The sequence below is a fragment of the Stenella coeruleoalba genome (assembly GCF_951394435.1).
Source record: "Stenella coeruleoalba genome assembly, chromosome: 16".
Lineage (NCBI taxonomy): Eukaryota > Metazoa > Chordata > Mammalia > Artiodactyla > Delphinidae > Stenella > Stenella coeruleoalba.
The window spans coordinates 27,744,045-27,763,045 of record NC_137162.1 but is presented as its reverse complement, the minus strand read 5'-3'; the positions used below and the strand labels follow the sequence as shown (position 1 = coordinate 27,763,045).

Genomic DNA, 19,001 nt, shown 5'->3' with positions numbered 1-19,001 from the left:
CTCACATGCTGCAGAGCAACTAAGCCTGTGTGCCATAACTACTGAGCCTGCGCTCTAGAGCCCGCAAGCCACAACTACTGAGCCCACGTGCCACAACTACCGAAGCCTGCGTGCCTAGAGCCCATGCTCAGCAACAGAAGCCACCACAATGAGAAGCCCACGCACCGCAACAAAGAGTAGCCCCCACTCACCAGAACTGGAGAAAGCCCGCACAGCAACAAAGACCCAACACAGCCAAAAACAAATTAATTAATTTAAAAAAAAACACTTCATTTAAAAAAAAAAAGAAACAGACCCTCAGAAACATGGTTTTTCTCTTTCTAAGGCTATTATAGGAGCTTGGATGAATCATTAAGGTAGTGAAAGCCATGTGTAGGTTCATAAGTCAATGACTATCCTCTAATTAATAAACATAAGTAATGTCAATTTATCAATTTATAAGAGTCTAGGATTCAGAAGTTGCTTTGGAATAGTCTTTTTTTTAATTGAAGTATAGTTGATTTACAATGTTGTGTTTTTAATAAATACATACTTTTTAAAAAATTAATTATTTTTGGCTGCGCTGGGTCTTCGTTGCTGCACGCGGGCTTTCTCTAGTTGAGGTGAGCGGGGGCTACTCTTCGTTGTGGTGTGCAGGCTTCTCATCACGGTGGCTTCTCTTGTTGCAGAGCACGGACTCTAGGTGCATGGGCTTCTGTAGTTGTGACACACGGTCTCAGTAGTTGTGGCTCACGGGCTCTAGAGTGCAGGCTCAGTAGTTGTGGCGCACAGGCTTAGTTGCTCCGTGGTATGTGGGATCTTCCCGGACAAGGGCTCAAACCCGTGTCCCGTGCGTGCATTGGCAGGCAGATTCTTAACCACTGCGCCACCAAGGAAGTCCCAAATACATATTCTTATAAGAGATATAAGATTAGAGGCAATCACAGCCCTAGGCCAGTCCCAAAACACTTATTTATCCTATAATGTACTTGAAACATGTTAGAGTATTGTTTTTTAGCTAACCACTTATTATTAAAAAGGTTTTTTATGGGAAATAAATCTTGTTCCAACTTGTGAAGTCAGGAACATATCTTCCTTCTCCCACAACCCTGTAGATGGGGAAAGGAGCTACCCTTACCACCTGCTGTACAACTGGAACCCTCAACTACTTTTCCCAGTGAAATTAGCAAATCAACATTTTCTTGTGCTTAAGCAATGGCTATTCCTGGGGAAATGAGGCACAGATACCACAGTACTAAGTTTTATTAGCGATTTCATTAAGGTAAAATCTCTAGGATTGAGGGAGTCAGTTAGGGGGCACAAAGCCCACGAAGCCTCCTCAGATCTCATAGTGAACCACCGGCTCAGGTTCTTTGTTGGGATCGCCACCTCGTTCCAGGTACAGATTATTGTAAGGATACTGCTTTGGTCCCTAAGAAAAAAACACAGGTCAGCAAGAACAACATATATCTATGTATCCAATACCTGGCTACACCCCACTCTGAGTGAAGAATCACACACAGTAAATGGGTACACGGTAGCCTTTGGTCAGACCCAGCTGGGCTAGAACAGCAGGGACAGCACTCCTCTTCCCCACTCAGCCCAAGGCAGAGAGAAGGCCTAGATTGTAAGAGAAGTGGTGCCTACACTGTTTGTGTGTGTGTGAGTGAGAGTGAGAGAGAGAGGGAGGGAGAGGGAGAAAGGAGAAAGAGAGGGAGAAAGGGAGAGTGTGAGGGAGAGCTTTCTAAATGAGACGACGCATCCATCCATCCCACTCTCTCTCGGGGTCGAGACAGACTCAATCTCCTTTAAGTCACTCAGCCTCTAATGGTTCCACCACTAAAGTGGCCTAGCAAATGAGGCGTGCAGGAGCAACAGTGGGGGAAAGCACAGAGGAGACACGGCTCGGACGTGCTTTAGGGGCTGCTGGCTTTACCAACAAACAGCTGTCAGAGAACACAGCTCACGGGGAGGAGAAAAGGGTGATGTGCTTACAGAACTGAAAAATGGAAGAGCCACACTGTGTTTCTTGCTCTCCTGAAGTGAAGTTAGCGCTCACACCAGCCCTATGTGCACTCTCCAGCCTGGGGCCCCTGGGGGCTTGGTAGGAAGGCTTGTGTCAGTGCACACAGACACACACGCTACCGTTAGGACATTGATTATCTCAGCACAGGTAGCACTGTGCAGCCAACTGCAAACACGGCAGCCTCCTGCTTTCAGTTCCTTTCCTCACAATCTATCCTGTAGACTACTCCCAAATTAATCTTCCTAAAAACCTAGGCTTCTTTATGGCATTCTTCTGTTCAGAAACCCAACATGGCTCCCTGCTGCCTAGAGGCAGACCAAGTCATCCCTGTACCCCCAACCCTTAGCACCTTCTGTACCTGGTGCATGATAGGGGCTTCATAAATATTTACTGAATTAGTGCATTACTATACCATCAAGTCCAGATCCCTCAGCCATGCAACCTAACTGATCAAACTCACTTCACCATATTTTTTAACACAGCTTCGACAACTGATTTCCCAGGACATCAAGATTACCTGGGACCTTGTTAAATATTGATTCTAGAACCCCATTCTGGAATTACTGAATTAGGCTCTCTAGGCAGTAGAGCTCAGGAATCTGAATTTTTAGTAGCTCTCCAGGTAACCAATGCAGCTGGTTATCTAGGAACTATTTATAAGCCTATTCCACTCCAGCTAACTCACTGTCCTCTTCCTTTATTCTATTTTCTCTTGCCCCAAATGTTCTCTTCAACTTCTCCCCACCATCTAAAATATATATATTTTAGCATCTAGCATAATCCTTCTCCTTAACAGCACCTGATACCCCCAGCATACACATTCACTACACACATATATACACAAAAACTGTGCCAAATTCCTATATATATGTTCCAATGTTGCTCATGTCATGTATCTAAATTTTCTTCTTATCCAAATTAAATGTCCTTAAAGCTAGACAGTATATTTTCTTTCTTTTTTAAATTTATTTACGTAGAGTTGATTTACATTGTTTGTTAATTTCTGCTGTACAGCAAATTGATTCAGTTATACATATATATATTCTTTTTCATATTCTTTTCCATTATGGTTTATCACAGGATACTGAATATAGTTCCCTGTGCTGTACAGTAGGACCTTGTTGTTTATCCATTCTATTTATACTAGTTTGCATCTGCTAATCCCAAACTCCCAATCCATACCTCCCCTACCCCCCTTAGCAACCACAAGTCTGTTCTCTACAGACAGTATATTTTCTATGTCCTTTACATTCTCTAAAATCTAACTGTCCATGCTTGCAGTAAACATTTAATTGCTTCCAGTACCCTACAGGAAGTGCCCTTCACACCGACAAAGGATAAGCTTTCAACTCGAGATTCCTTGACTCTACCTTAAAAGATCACTTGCTGAAATATTATTGTTAAGTACAGTTCCCAAAATGGCAACTCTAAAGACTAGCTGGCTTCTCCATTCTCATTCCTCACCTAGTCCTACAGTTTCTTCTCACTCAGACTGATCCAAGATGCAGGCAGGAGCAATGCTCTGGTACTTGTACCAGGCCAGTGGGAAAGACCCTCTACAGGCCTTACCAGGAAGTCAAGCTTGGTATTGGCTGGATCCCTACTCCAGAGACTTCATTCCCTCAGGAAACAAGGCTAAGTAAGTATGGCTGAGGGAGCACTTCTCAGATACTCACCACAGGCTGGTAGGTGGGGTAAGTCTCCCCCACCCAAAACATGAACAGCATGAAGGCCACGAAGCCGAAGAGGTGCTTACACATGAGATTCCAAGAAACAGGAGTGGGGGACGTGTCCACACGGTTCCTGATATACATGTCTAGGTCCCAGTGCATCTGAGACAAAAAGGCAGATCACTGTCACATACTGCTCTTCCTGCAAAAGGCATGCAGTCCAGAGTGATTAGAGCCTCATAGAAGGCTTGAAAGGCATTCTACTGCAAAGGCATTCTACTGCCCTGGGCAATATTCTGAGAGCCACATCTGAGATACTGTGGCCCACAGGACTGGATGCTGGCTTATGTCTAGGTTCTGCTGACCAGAGACAGCTCAATCAGAGAAGTTCACAACTCTTACAATACAGAGCTTTGACTCTTACAATGCAGAGCTTTGATTACTCCCAGACATCCCATTCCACACATCACACAGGGAACATCAGATCTCAGATTGCTGGACCTCGCTTCCTTGGGCAGAAAAACTTTAGTGTTGCTTGGGCAGAAAAGTGCCATTTGAGCTACAGAAGACATAGGGAAAAGGAAGGAAGGTGAAATGGGATATGGTTCTCTCACCGGTTCACCCCAGTTCAATCGCAGCTCTGGGTGGTCCCAGTCATACCACGGATCCCTCTCCTGCTGTGAGCGGTCAGGGAGCTTTGGATAGTCACCATACCTGAGAGACAGCAAGAACTTCTGGACAGTGCTCTGAGCAGCCTCACTCAGACAATTCACAGTCTCCTCATCTCAGAGATGAAAAACCAAGTGACAGAGATACTGCCTCCCCTAAGGACAGGGGAACTGACCTTCAAATCAAGATCTCAATTTTTTTCCCTGAGGTGTACATATTGAGAAATGCTGAGTTAAAGGGCCACTGGTAAATATCCCAAATTTCCCCCCCAAAAGACTGTGCCAGTTTACATTCCTACAAATGGTATAAAAGAGATCCATTTTCCTGAATGCCTTCCAATACCAAATTTATCATTAATAAAATAAAATGTTATTTGATAAGTGAAAAAAAATCTCAATTTTTACTCACTAAGCACAGAATAACCGAGGAAGTCCACAAATTTTCATTAAAAATTTATGTCAAACTCTGAAACATTTTAACATATGTAAGCTTTTCTTATCTTCTTTCAACAGAAAGAAGAAAAGTCATGCAATGTTATAATATTAGTGCTGGAAGGGAATTTAACAATCAATCGCTGTTTCCCCCATTAGACAGAAAAAGAAACTGAAGTTTAGAGTCTGAACCTAAGATCGCCCAGTTAATTGGAATGAAAACAAAAGGGTACAGATTAGAAAAGCACTTTTCATAGCAACTGTGTTTCTCAACCACAGAGTTGACATACAACTCCAAGTCTCAAACACCTCATGGGTCTTCATGATAAGCTGGATTTTTCCCCAACAAAACCAGGTTCAACTTATACAGACTGCTACCGAGGCTGCTCTTGTCCACAACACAATAAAAGACATAGGAAATGATGACAACTAGACATGTGTCACAGAAAGTGATTAGAAAACAACAAGACGAATAGGAGCTGCTGAAACCACGGCTGAAAGAGTGATGCTAGGACAGAAAATGAGGGTGATGGTAATCAACTCAGACAATTAACCACAGGGATGTTACGGGGGTGCGGGGGCAAAACCATCAACTGGAGTTAAGGGAGTTGGCTATTTAATCTGCTTTAAAGTTACTACGACTTCCACAGTGCTAACAGCAAAATATTTCTTAAAAGAGACATATACATGATATAGAGTACTCCATCTACAAATACGGTTCTCATGACAGGAATCCAGCTCCAGCCTGGTCACGTGCCTGGATGACAGCACCTGAGCCCAGCAGATGCTCAATCTAAATGAAACCTTGCGCTCTGGATGGAGACAAAGAAGGTTCCTGCTATTCAGGGGTCCTCAAGGGAGCTATTAAAACCTCAGCTTCTTCATTTGAGGAAACAGCCTGAGCCGAGGAAAAAATTGAAGTCCTCTCGGCTGCAGCTGCTCACCCATCCCCTCCCACCTCCCTCCACGGAGAAAAGCGCCCACACCGTTGACTCTGAGGGGATCACGAAAAGGTTCGGGGAAAAGGGTCAGAGTTGAGCTACCCAACCCAGCCGAACTTCTCCCATCACTACCCAGGCGCGAGCAGACCCTATCTCACCCCATGCCATCATCTGGGTACGGCTCGTAGTCTTCCACCCGCATATTATACTTCTTGGCTGCGGCAGCCCGTTCTTCTGGGGTCCTGGGATAGGGTCCCGGGAGCATGTCCTTGGTAATGTGGGAGGCTGGAGAGCAGATGAGGGCACGTCAGAAGCGACCCCATACCTCCTTCCACTCTGAAGGCTTCAAGCTGCGGTGGCTGCAGACACCGGAGCCCGAGGCTTCGAGGGACGAACAGACCCTCCACCTGTTTTTCTGAATACACCAACTCCACCCGTGCCCTTGCCCGGACTCGCCCGCCGCGGTATCCACAATACCCACCCTCCGTCCGACATACCAAACCTCAGGCACCCCTCTCCCACACTGAGGCCTCGCCCGTTCTCGCGGACCTGTCCGTGCACCCATCGGCACCATGTTTCGGGATGCCCTCTGCAGCCATCGGACTCCCAGGACCCCCGCCCTGGCTGCCGCCATCTTCACCTTCTTCTCGTTTCACCCCGCACATGCGCAAAGACCTTGTCACGGCGGCCGAGCCGGGCCAAACGTGACAAGGGAGAAAAGTCTCAAAGGTTCAATAAGGGCGGGGCTTAAACGGTGCTAGGAAGCCAGAGGGAAGATGAGCGGTTGGATAGAGGCAGAGAGGGAAAGCGGGAAGGAGAGAAAAACAAGCAGGTCACTGCTTTGACATTTCAGATCGTTATGTCCCTTTTCTACCTCAGCTGACTTAGACGCATCCAGGGATAACGGGCACTCAGAACCTGAGCATCTCAGGTGGACAGCTGACCCACCTACCCCAGGACCGGTACAAGTAAAAGGAGCCTGTCAATCTCTTTTCTGACTGCTTGCCTTTTTCCTCTCCTTCACTGGCAGTTCCTCCTTCCATCCCCAAACGTGATCATTCTTCAAATTCAGCCCTTGGTCTTTCTTGTTTGTTCTTGTTTTGTTTTCCAAATTAGTTATCTCCTTCAGTTAGATGCACGGTGCAACACACAAATTGGCCCCGAACTGGTTCTTTTTTTGTTGTTTTATTTTGGCCGCGCGGCTTGCGGGATCCCTGTTCCTCGACCAGGGATTGAATCCGCGCCCTTGGCGGTGAAAGCGCTGAGTCTCAAGCACTGGACCACCAGGGAATTCCCCCAAACTGGTTCTTCAGTTTCAGTCTCGTGTTTACATCCGAATGTCCCAGTCACCTCAACCCAACAAATGTAAAACCAATTCTATCATCTGAACCCACCTCAGATTTGCTAGAATTCGCTCAGATTTACTAGGACTTGGATAAATACATTTCAAGCCGAACCACAATTAGCGAACACTAGCCTAACAAAAGAATTGGGGGGGGCATTATTGTTCGCATATGAATATGTGTTCATTTTATCTACACAAGTATGATTTGAATAATTTACAGTACAAATATACACATATTTCCAGGAAGTTTTAGGGTGATCACTGTTTTGGAGTAGAATCCATTATTATAGACATTACCAAATATATATCAGAGCAATAAAAACTGATATATACTATTCAGTATATGAATTTGGGGAGAACTACCTTACAGCAACTTGCCCTCTTGTAAATGAAAATCGAATGGATGTTCAGAATGGTTGGACGACATCTGCATTCAATCAATAGCAAACACTGATCTAATTCGGTCAAGATAGACAAAAATGCCTTTAAGAAGGTAAGATGGTGACACAGGCAGAAAAATCAAATGGTGCCAAGCAAAAGAAAACCGTCTTTGATTTCGAAAGAATTCAAGTTGCCATATATCTTTTGCCGAGGCTTTCGGAGCAATCTTTACCCAACGTCTATCTATCGGACAGTTGCTTTTCCTTCTGACTTCCTTAGGTGGGTCAAGTTTGCGTCTCTCCCCATCCATCAGTGTAAAATTTAATGCCCCACTAAACTTACCTCCTTCTTTGCCTGTTGTGTAGGCCTGGGCACACTGAGGCAGCAATAATTTGTGAATTGGTTAACCCGATGATCACCCCTATTCAGTGGGACTAAAGTCTAGTCCCGGGTCTTCGGGGGCGGAGCGTAGGGTGTAGAGCTATAGGTTACCATTAGGAGGCGCTCGCCCAGGGCTCGGTCCCGCGTTCTTAGTGTCTGGAACGCTCTCTCTCGCAGCCTAGCTCTATGGTTTCCGTTGTGTTTTCCCCGGAATAGGCAGAGCTTCCGCTTCCGGTGGGGCCGTCCCTAGCGGCGGAGATGGCGGCGACTGCGGCTGAGGCTGCGGCCTCGGGCTCTGGAGAACCCCGGGAAGAGGCTGAAGCCCCCGGCCCCGCCTGGGATGAGTCCCAACTGCGCAGTTATACCTTCCCGACCCGGCCTATCCCGCGTCTGAGTCAGAGCGACCCCCGGGCGGAGGAGCTCATCGAGAATGAGGTAGGGGGCGGGGCCGCGTCGAAGAGGGGGTGGGGGTGGGGGATGGGGGAAGGGACCAGATTGGGAGGAGAGGTCAAAGGCGAGTGGTGATGGAAGGGAGGGGTTGTGGACTAGGCCGTGGTGTGGACTAGGGCCTAAGGGGAGATGGAGAGGGAAGCGAGGAAAAATGGGACTTGCGAGGTTCGTGCTGGTTAACAGAAGTAATTTTGAAGTTGGGAAGTATTGGAATCTTGGGACAAGAACCCATTAGTTCCTTGGGACGACTTCATTTGTTTTTTCCACTTAGGAGCCTGTGGTGCTGACCGACACAAATCTTGTGTATCCTGCCCTAAAATGGGACCTTGAATACCTGCAAGAAAATATTGGCAATGGAGACTTCTCTGTGTATAGTGCCAGCACCCACAAGTTTTTGTACTATGATGAGAAGAAGATGGCTAATTTCCAGAACTTTAAGCCGAGGTCCAATAGGGAAGAAATGAAATTCCATGAGTTTGTTGAGAAACTGCAGGATATACAGGAGCGAGGAGGTGAAGAGAGGTAAATTCCCAGGTCGTGGTTTTCCGTTGGATCTAGGGCATCTATTTTCCTTTCCTTATCTGAGGATGAGTTTTCTAGCTTGAGGGATGATGGAATGACTAGACTTGAACTGTGATTCTCAAGTTTGTTGTCTTCATAAAGTGAGAGTCACACTTGCCTAGCAGAGTCAGGTAGGTGAATGAAGTGAGTGAAGTTGTTTGGGTGAAAGCTGTGATGAAGCTGAAGGCATGTGCCTTATTCAGAGTGCGAAGTCATTACTTGACTCTTGTTTCCATTTTGAAGTGCAGCCCCAGGGTTGCCAGATAGTCTGATTTTTTTCAAGAGAAACCAGAAATCAGCATTTTTATTTAAAATCTTTTTAAATGTGGGCAGCTAATTCATATTTTTTAAAATGCTGCAAGAGGCCAATTTAAAATATGTGTTAGTAGATTTCCTAAGATTATGGGTTTGCAGCCTTTGTCCTAAAATATTTGAATGGGGGCAGTGCAGGCTAAAAAGTTGTATAGGTGAGGCGGGGGAGAATATTGATGTGTTGTATTGAATTGATGGTAGCAAACACAAGATATACACACACATGGGAGTGACTCTTTCTCTCTACCTTAGGTAGAGAGCCTCTTAGGTAGGTTCCAGACAACATTCAGTCCCACAGAATAACGTTGCCTCTGGGGAATTGCTGTCATTGAGTACTTGATGGTGAATGACTATCTCCGTCTCACATTTGGTGCCCAACCCTGGGCTTTTCTTCACTCTCCAGCCTCAGTTCTCTTCTTGACTCTGTTAGTAGTATGTGGCAGAGTGAAAGGATTTGAAACATACTTTTAAATTTTTTTTTTGGCTTTTGACTCTTAGCTATTGTCATAATGATGAAACTTTGACCGGAAGAGTTTCCAGAATCTGAACTATGGTTGATTTGTTCTTTATGTCTTATAGAGACTGGTTCAGTTGAATCATCTCATGCATGATGTCCTCAGATTTACCACAGTGCATGCGCGCGTGCGCACACACATACACCCAATGTTGAGAAGAGAGATGGATTTAAATGATGCTTGTGGAGTGTAAAGCTATTGATTGAACATATGCATGGAACGAGCGTGAGATAAGACACATGAGTCCTCTGGTTCCTCAGTCACTTTAAGTTTCTTGCTTCCTATAGTGAGAGCATTTTGCCTAAGTCTGAACTATGGGTGTAGTCTGTACTTTATGGGTGATTTAAGGAAAATTTTTTACTATTTGCAAGATTTGCCCTATCAGCTGACTTTAGCACCAACCAACTCTATTGTATAATTGTACAGCTTGTTATGATTCTAGGGTGAAGGGTGTTAGGATCCTCTTTGAGCTCTTTTGAGGATTTACTGTTAAGGTTTCACAGGAATTGCTTAGATTCCTGTTTGGGGAGTGTTCCTGACTCTTTCAGAGTTACTTGAGAAATATTTGTATGAACATGTGTACATCATAATCTCTGGGGAACATTCCAAGGTTGCAATTGGAGTCTTGAGGTTTCCATGTCCCCAAACAGGTAGCTGTTTCCAATTTATCAAGATTTTTAATTAATGTTGCCTTAAACATTGTGATTCCAGGCACTGGGATACCTTTGAGCTTTTGAAGTAATGCTCTCAGGACCATTACTTCTTTTTCTTCACGTTTGCCCCCTAAATAATGTTTCTTTCGGGACTTGATCGAGTGTGTTTGGCTTTTCATATCTATTAAGTAACTTCTTACCTTCCTCAGGCATGTTAGGGGCCCTCGGTTTGTGGAAAGCTTAGTGAGGTATTTTTCTTCAGCTATAGATGGCTGCTACAGATAGGTGTCTGAATCAGTTAAAATAAACTAGGCTTCAGTCCAGGGCTCAGCGACTTGAAGCAACAAAGGTTTATTTTTCACTCATGCTACATGTCCATCTCAGGTCACCTGGATACTCTACCTACATCATCTTTTGCACTTTGGGACACAGATTGCTCCATCAGTTGCCATTGGAAGCTTTGCAATTGCTGTGGCAGAGGGAAAGTGATGTGGTAGTGTGTACTGGTTCTTAAAATTACAGTTTGGAAGTAGTACCAGTCACTTCTGTGGACATCTCATTGGCCAAAGCAAGTTATATAAGCAAGCCTTGCTTCAAGGAGGTGAGGAAGAATCTCTCTCACAGGGAGGGAACTAGTTCTTGGTGAACAATAATACGAGCTGCCGAAATGGCCATCAAGGGCCAAAGGGGATGTCTCGCGCCCCGAGAGTTTCTGGAACAAGGCTGAGTCATCATTCTAGGGTCTGTGGGTAGGCTTCGAGGAAATCTATGAAATTATATTAAAGTTCAATGTGTGCATTTTTATGGGGATCCTTTCCTGGATTCTTTTTTTTTCTTGGATTCTTAAAGGAGTCATACTGTGACCCAGAAAAAGTTAAGAATCACTTCTCTAAAATATAAAATTTGGTGTTGAACAGAGCTCAGAGAAGGATAGGTAAGGATTCAGTTCTGTGAGAGTCCCATGACTGCAGCTGTTCTTTGTGGGAGATGTTGGTATGGGCTTGGGTTTGGATTTCCAGGTATGAGAGGCCATGCCAGGGACAGTGTGTACATGCACTAATGGGATTTTCTTCTTGGGGAACATAGGTTGTATCTGCAGCAAACACTCAATGACACTGTGGGCAGGAAGATTGTCATGGACTTCTTGGGTTTTAACTGGAACTGGATTAATAAGCAACAGGGAAAGCGTGGCTGGGGGCAGCTGACCTCTAACCTGCTGCTTATTGGCATGGAAGGTAAGAAATCTTTCAGAAAGCAGCATGGCTTGGGGTCTTATGAAGTGATTTCTAAACCTTTCCCCACCACTTGTTCGCTCCATGACTTTCAACAAGTCACGTAACTTTCTTAAGTCTCAGTCTCCTCATTTGTAAAATGAACACAGTAATATCTTATAATTAACTATGAAGATTAAATGAGATAACGTACGTTATGTCAGGTACTCTAAAAAGAAAGTTCCCTATTCCCTTCCTCAGTTGCTGTGTGAGTATATATATTTAGATATTAGGGATCTCTAAAATTCTGCTGTTTTCTATTGGATCTGTCTATATTCAGAAGACTTTTATCCCAGTAGAAGAGGGAAACGTTTTTCCAATGTAAATTGAACCTTATCTTTTGAACAGATAATACATTAATGGGGTTAAATTCAAAAGGTGTAAATAGGTATGTAGTGATAAATCTCTCTTCCATTTCTATTTCTCAGCCTCTCAGTATCCTTCCCTCCCTGGAGGCACCATATGTTATTAGTTGCTTGTGTATCCTGCTAGTGGATTTTACATGTACATCAGCAAATACATTAATACTTTTTTTTTTTTAAATAAAAAGAGGAACCTTTAAACTCCAATCAGGAGAAAGAGAGCTACTTACCAGCCAGGGTCATTGTCTTATTCGTTTTTTTTTTTTTAATTTTTTTTTTATTCTTATTTTTATTTCTGTCACTTGCTCAGTGCCAGGCCCATAGTAGGTACTTGGTAAATGATGAATAAATTGGGTTGAACAAGGAAGGAGAGTAATTACTCATTGTCATTCACCACTAGGCTCTGAAGTCTCTTCTTCCCCTTTGATTGTCCTTTCTTCAGATTTGGGTCCTTTGCTGCCAGTGTTAATAAAAGTTTCCAGCAGTGCAACTTATGAATTGACCCTTAACCTGACCCTTTGAAACCAACTCTTGGTTGACCTGCCAGGAGCAAGTTCTTGTTTACTTGACTGAATTTTTATGTTGCCTTCCTATCCTGTGGTGTAGAGAGCAGGGAAACAGATCCCTCAGGTAGAGATGAAAGAGCAAGTCTCCTCTGAGGGTGCATATGGATCTCTGCACTTAGGAAAGCAGCTGTCTTGGCTCACCCAGGCAGACCTGGGGAATGTTTTCTAAACTCCATTCCCTACAGAGGTCCCTTGATCTCTCAAGGATTGTGCAAAGGATAAACATCAGATGCAGCCCCACTTACAAAGAGTAGATGGAGCATACATACGCTAGGGCAGAACTAATTCAGGATGGCATTTTAAATAATTAGCCTTATTCAAAGTATACAACTCTCTTCAGGAATCTGATATGCTTCCCTCAATGAGAATCAGCAGCTCCAGTGTTGATCTAAAGAAGTTTTGCAATCCCACAGGTGTGATGAAGTGGGAGCAGAGGTTGAGAATCTTTGAGCTCCAAAAGAGCTACCCAAAGCAAGTACATATTCGTACAACTTAAAATGACTGATTAACTCCATCAAAGAAGATCATGCATGCATTGCTGATACCAGTCAGTTCAGTTGTTCTAACTCTCGTTTTTTTGCTGCCTTCGAATTCGTGCCATAGTCAAGAAGAGTACAAGTACAGGTTCCCCTCAGCTGTCTAAAAGCAGAGCATTCCTGTGAAACCTTGTATAAGCCGAGATGATGTAAAACAAAGAAGCAATTACTTTAGGACACATCTTGCTAATGGATGCACAAAGTAAATCGAGATAAAGCACAGATGCTCACAGACACAGTTCAGAGCTATGGTGGCTTGATACTGAGATGCTGGCTTGATGCTGAGATTCTGAGTGTAGTTTCCAGGGGAGGAGATTGGCAGTGCCACTCTCACTGCTTGTGCTTGCTGCCTCTGTGATGACTCGCTGCAAAACAAACACTGAATGATATTTTTGCTTTTTTTTTTTTTTTCATAAAAATGAAAATCCTCTTTGGATTTCTTTCGGTTAGCAAAAACAGGTACAAATGTAGGTCTTTTGTAAAAGCAAAATGATGTAAAGCTAACTTTTGAAAAGTGGGGTGTACCTGTGCAGAGTATATTTTGCCGTACTTGTATCACTTTGATGTGCAGTTGCTTCCAGTAAGGGCAGCAGTCATCATTTAAGAAAGTCTACTTTGTTAATTGATGGTGAACTCTTAGCCAGTGATGTTTGCTACTAGACTTATCACCCATTAAAAGTGTAGCACCTAATTGGCTGAGAGTTGTAATTACAGTCTCCCTGATCTTGCCTGAAATTTTGATTTGGAACCCTTTGCTGAGAGGGCAGGCTGGGTTTCTCTCCAGCACTGGGGCCTGTGTTCCATCCTGTGCAGTAGAGTTACTCCTCTGAATAAGAAAATGTCTGTCTTCCTACAGGAAATGTGACACCTGCTCACTATGATGAGCAACAGAACTTCTTTGCTCAGATAAAAGGCTACAAGCGATGCATTTTGTTCCCTCCGGATCAGTTTGAGTGCCTCTACCCATATCCTGTTCATCATCCATGTGACAGACAGAGCCAGGTGAGCTCGTGTGGTCTGAGGAGGGTGTAGAACTCCTTTGAGATCCAAGGCTGCCATGTCTTTCCCCTTCTCTGTGGAGGTATGCCAGGTTTGGACAAACTCAGAGGACAATTTCACAATGTAGTTTATATATTCCAGGTCCCTGTGGTGGTCCCCAGATATTTAGGGCAGACCCCATCACTGATGCTGGTGGACTCTGGTTATTCTGTTTGAATTATAAGTTCATGGAACAAAATGTATATGTCTCCATTGGATTTAATAATTGTTTACTTTTGTCACGGATGCTACTTCTTTTTGATAAAAAAAAAGGGTGAATAGAATTGAGATATGTCACTTAATGTCTCTTCTGGATCTCAGTGAGGTGTGTGGTTGACTTTGTGGCCAACCAGAGAGCGCCTCTCCTTTCTTGAGAAAACCGCTTAGCTACCTCGTGTAGAAATCTTTGTTGGTTAGAATATGTATTTGGGGAAAAATTTCTGAAGGTTTGGGTGAAGGATGAGTCCTAATTCCTCAGATCTGCAGGCCATGAGTAGGTTTTCTGACCTTTAAACTGTGATGATTGGCTTCTGACCTCAGGAGCACTGAGGCCTAATATTCTTTATCATTTAACATTCAACAATGCCCATCTTCTTAGGTCATTCTCTGAGAGAGTTTGTGTATGTTTAATGTGTGTTGTGTCTTCTGCTGGATATAAATTCTAAAAACTTTTTTAAGGCATCTTTCTTGACTACCAAAGTTACTGATAAAAATTTGGTGATTGACTGATTTTTTTTTTTTTTTTTTTTTCTCTTGAACCTCTCAGGTGGACTTTGACAATCCTGACTACGAGAGGTTCCCCAATTTCCAGAACGTGGTTGGTTACGAAACAGTGGTTGGCCCTGGTGATGTTCTTTACATCCCAATGTACTGGTGAGGATGGGGCTAGGACTGGGGGCTTTTAGGGAGCATTCTTTGCCATTCCCTGGAAAGCCTTATCCATGTCTCTTCTTTTGAGTTGTGGCAGGATTGGACTTACGTGATATACAGGAAGGTTGGCATATCCAGATGATGAGCATACTGAACATGGGGGAAATGGCAATACTGTTTCTAGACAAGATGACAGTTCCTCAAGTCCAAAGAGATCCCAGAGGCTTGAGGCTAGAGAAACTGTTCTTGACTCTTGGGTATTTGAAGGGTGAACACCACTGCCTCTAGCCTCAGGGTGTGTTTGATAGGATGAGTGTGAAGATACTGTCTTCATTATATCCCTTAGCAGGACTCTACGTAGTTTCAGAGGATCCCTCCTTCTGAGAAGTATTGGTGGCAAACAGGAGCCTGTTTATTTTCTTGCAGGTGGCATCACATAGAGTCATTACTAAATGGGGGGATTACCATCACTGTGAACTTCTGGTATAAGGTGAATATGGTTTTTTTTCCTAGATGGGAGTGGGGTGAGGTAGGTGTAATAAATTATTTAGGGGCAGGGTGGGGAGGTTGGCTATCTCTGGAAGTGATTCCTAGATCTTTGGGGGAGCTGGAGAGGGTGGGGTTGAACTGGGTTTCTTAAGGGAGGATGGTGCGAAGAACAGTGGGTGACACTGAAGCCTGCTAAAGACATTTCCTGAGCTGCTGCTTCCTTTGCAGGGGGCCCCCACCCCTAAGAGAATTGAATATCCTCTCAAAGCCCATCAGAAAGTGGCCATAATGAGAAACATTGAGAAGATGCTTGGAGAGGCCTTGGGGAACCCACAAGAGGTATGTGGCTGCCCCAAGGTGGCACTCCTGTGACTCAGTGGGCAGAGTGACCAGGGAAAGTCAGGATTGGTGTCACAGTCTCTGTAGCTCTTGTGTTTCAGTATCTGTTGTCCTGTTTCTTCATAGAGGTTATGGGTATGTTCAGAAAATCCTTGTTTTCTGATGAGAGCTGGGCTTGACTGGCGGATCAATTATAATCTGTTCCATGCTAGTAGTAATGTTCCGCATGGGGCTTGTGTGCCAGCTGGGGACCCCCGAGGGGATTCTTTTGGAATGGGAAGCGAGCGGTAAAGCATCTACTCACACGCTCCCAGCCGTGCCAAGACTGCTCTAGGTAATGTTGAGACCTGCTTCCCATGCAGGTGTGCCAGTGGCCCGTTGGGTAAATGGGGGAGGTTTGTATTTGCAATGTTCTTACCTCTGTCCTGTGGATAGCCTCAGCATTCAGAGCACCTGTGGGCTTGGGAGATCGCACCAGCCCCAATTACAAATGATCTTTTCAGGATATAGAATCACTTAAGATTCTTAAGTCACATTTACAAAACATGCACGTAAACACTCGGGGTGTCTGGGATTATTAGCTCCTCTGACCTTCTGTCTGTCAGTTTGGTTCTGCTTACAAATGTAGGGTATTGTGAGAGGGAAGGTAATACAAGATGGACCCAGAGGAGAGGGCCATGCTCCAGGATACTGGGTTGACCGCTAGGAAGAGAGTTGGTTAGAGGGTTTACAAGATTGAATGGAAGCCTTGTCCTTGCCCTTGGCTGGACATCGATGTCTCCAGACACACCTCATCTGGCTCCGGGGCTAGGGGACAGGCAGTTCTGACTGGCTCCTCATGTCTTTTTACAGGTGGGGCCCTTGTTGAACACAATGATCAAGGGCCGATACAACTAGCCTGCCAGGAGTCGAGGCCTCCTGCCAGGTGACTGCTAGCCCGTCCACACCGCTTCATTGATGAGGACAGGAGACTCCAAACGCTAGTATTGCACGCTGCACTTAATGGACTGGACTCTTGCCATGGCCCTGGAGGCAGGTGTTTGGGGCAAGGCAGGGTGGTTGGCGCTCCACTCCCATTCGGAGGGACTTCTTACCCTTGCCTCTGTGCCCCAGCACCTTCCCTCTCTGCCCCCAAAGTCCTGCATTCAGTGTGTGGAGTCCCCAGCTTCTGGTTGTCATCATGTTGTGTGTTAGTCTGTCAACCTTGGGATGTGTGTGCGTGTGTATGCCTGCACACGCGTGTATGTACTTGTTCCTTGCTCCCTCCTTCTGGGTCAGGATGCCACCTCTGGCTCTCCGCTCTGTCTCCTGCAATCTCAGTGCCTCAGCCTGAGAGAGAGGAGATGTTCTTGGACGCCCATTGCATCTGGGCAACAGGGCCACAGCTATCCTAACTGTGAGGTCAGTCTGCCCCCTCCCAGTTTTCACAGAGAGGCTCTAGGCTGTTGGGAATGGCTACTGAGACTCTAATGGGGAGAGGGAGAGTGGGGAGGGTTGCCTTTGAGAGCCTAAATAGCTTCCTAGGAGAGTAAATTAGACAGGGTTCCAACTTGAACCTTCAAGCTCAAGCCATACACAGAAAAGAGCCTTGGGACACAGGAACCAAGGATTGTGCATAACTTACAAATTACAGACACATACAGCTTCTTTCTTTCAGCACCAGCTCTTGTTCTCTGTCCTGGGTGCCAGAGGAGTCATCCTAGCAATGGCTTCTCTAGGTTCTAGGGATGCAAGCCTCTGTGTGGATGTGTGTGTGGATGTTTGTGCCTGTGTGCGTGCATGTGTGTCCACACTGGCCTGCCTCTCTGCTTACCAAGTTTCTACCGCTTAACCTTGTCCAGTGGGACATACAGCGGGAGCCCCAAGGCAGTGCTGCCTGACCTGGTCTAAAGCTTTTAAACTCATTTTTAGCCATTGGATGTTGGTCAGGCCTCGCTGCAACCTGCCTGAGGCCGACTGGCTAGAGCCTCCAGGTCCTATGACCGACCCTCCCTGCCCAGGCCCCGTCCTCTGTGTCTGCAGAGCTTCTTGGCTCAGGAGACAAAATGGGGTCAAGCCTAGGCAGCTAACTCACCACATGTCATCCACCTCATGGCAAGGGCAAAAACGTAGCCTTGCCTCTTAAAGCCAGCGCCTCTGCCAGACCCCCACTGTAATGTTCCACAAACACCCTCAGAAGTCAGGGCAACTGGTGGAGCATGGAGAGGAATTTCCTTTTCTGTTCATAGCTTTTCATGGGAACCCCTCTCAGGGCTGCAGCTTACAGCTGGGCAGCTGTGCACTGCACAACTCGAAGGGCCATCATTCACACCTGTATAATGGAAGTGGGGCCCCTGGGATTGGGCAGTGTGATGGCCCTGCGTCTGCTCACCTCCACTCCCATCTCCATGCCCCTTCTCTCTGGAAGGAAAAAGGAGTTGGAAGTCTCTGGGTTCATTTTTTCCTTTTTTTTTTTTTTTTTTTTGCCAAAGGTTTACTTCCAGTGTCCGAGCTATGGCTCTCACCCCCAGAGCTCAGTTTACAGTTACAGTGCACTGATGGACTGAGAGGATGCATATGTGTGTGTGTGCATGAGCGCACTTGTGTGTATTTTGGGGAGGGGTGTTTATTTTTAGTACCCCATTCTGGGGTTCTCTGATGCAGTGTGGGTGTTCAAACATGGTACCTTCTCAAGTGTAGTTCTTTCAAATATAGCCAGTGCTGGAAAATGTGATTGCAGTGATCTCCATCCCTCCATCTCTTTTGGGAAAGAGGAACGCAGCAAAGAAAACAAGGCAGACAGAAGATAAATTGACCACAAAGACACTTTGAAATATAGCACATTATTTTCCTTCTCAGCAGCTCTGCTGCATCCCTGGCTCATTCCTTAAAGGTGTGGGTGATGTGCAGCAGGGAGGCGTGGTCTCTCAGCTGCTCCTCTCTGGGTGCTGTGCCGACCCAGGTCTGCACGAGGGGGAGGGACCTTCACAGGTTGGGTCCTGATCCTTGGGTAATGTCTCTGGGTTCATGTCCAATAGTGATCCCTGATTATTAGACACCTAATGTGTGCCTGGTGCTTTTAGTGCAAGGTAGGTATTCTCATTTTACAGTTCAAGAATAAGCAGTTAGTGGCAGTCAGGATTCAAACCTAGTACTGTTTGGCTGCAAACCCCCTGCTGTTCTTTTCCACCAAACTACATTGATTCTCCTACTGTTCCTCCTTTGGACTACAGGCAG

General features: G+C 45.3%; 2 protein-coding genes across 2 annotated transcripts; one reads left to right on the top strand and one right to left on the bottom strand.

The window, feature by feature from the left end:
* Positions 1-326: 326 nt before the first annotated feature.
* NDUFB8 (NADH:ubiquinone oxidoreductase subunit B8) lies at positions 327-6,391 on the bottom strand. Its single transcript, XM_079900044.1, has 5 exons — positions 6,266-6,391; positions 5,875-6,001; positions 4,290-4,389; positions 3,682-3,837; positions 327-1,411 (listed from the first exon to the last, which is right to left on the bottom strand). Exons 1-5 carry the CDS (start codon positions 6,348-6,350, stop codon positions 1,319-1,321), a joined length of 561 nt encoding a protein of 186 aa, XP_079756170.1. The 5' UTR covers positions 6,351-6,391; the 3' UTR covers positions 327-1,318.
* Positions 6,392-7,953: 1,562 nt separating this feature from the next.
* Positions 7,954-18,312, top strand: HIF1AN (hypoxia inducible factor 1 subunit alpha inhibitor). The gene is made up of 8 exons (XM_079900521.1): positions 7,954-8,258; positions 8,545-8,795; positions 11,401-11,549; positions 13,906-14,051; positions 14,854-14,960; positions 15,384-15,447; positions 15,675-15,785; positions 16,638-18,312. Exons 1-8 carry the CDS (start codon positions 8,082-8,084, stop codon positions 16,680-16,682), a joined length of 1,050 nt encoding a protein of 349 aa, XP_079756647.1. The 5' UTR covers positions 7,954-8,081; the 3' UTR covers positions 16,683-18,312.
* The last annotated feature ends 689 nt before the right edge of the window (positions 18,313-19,001 follow it).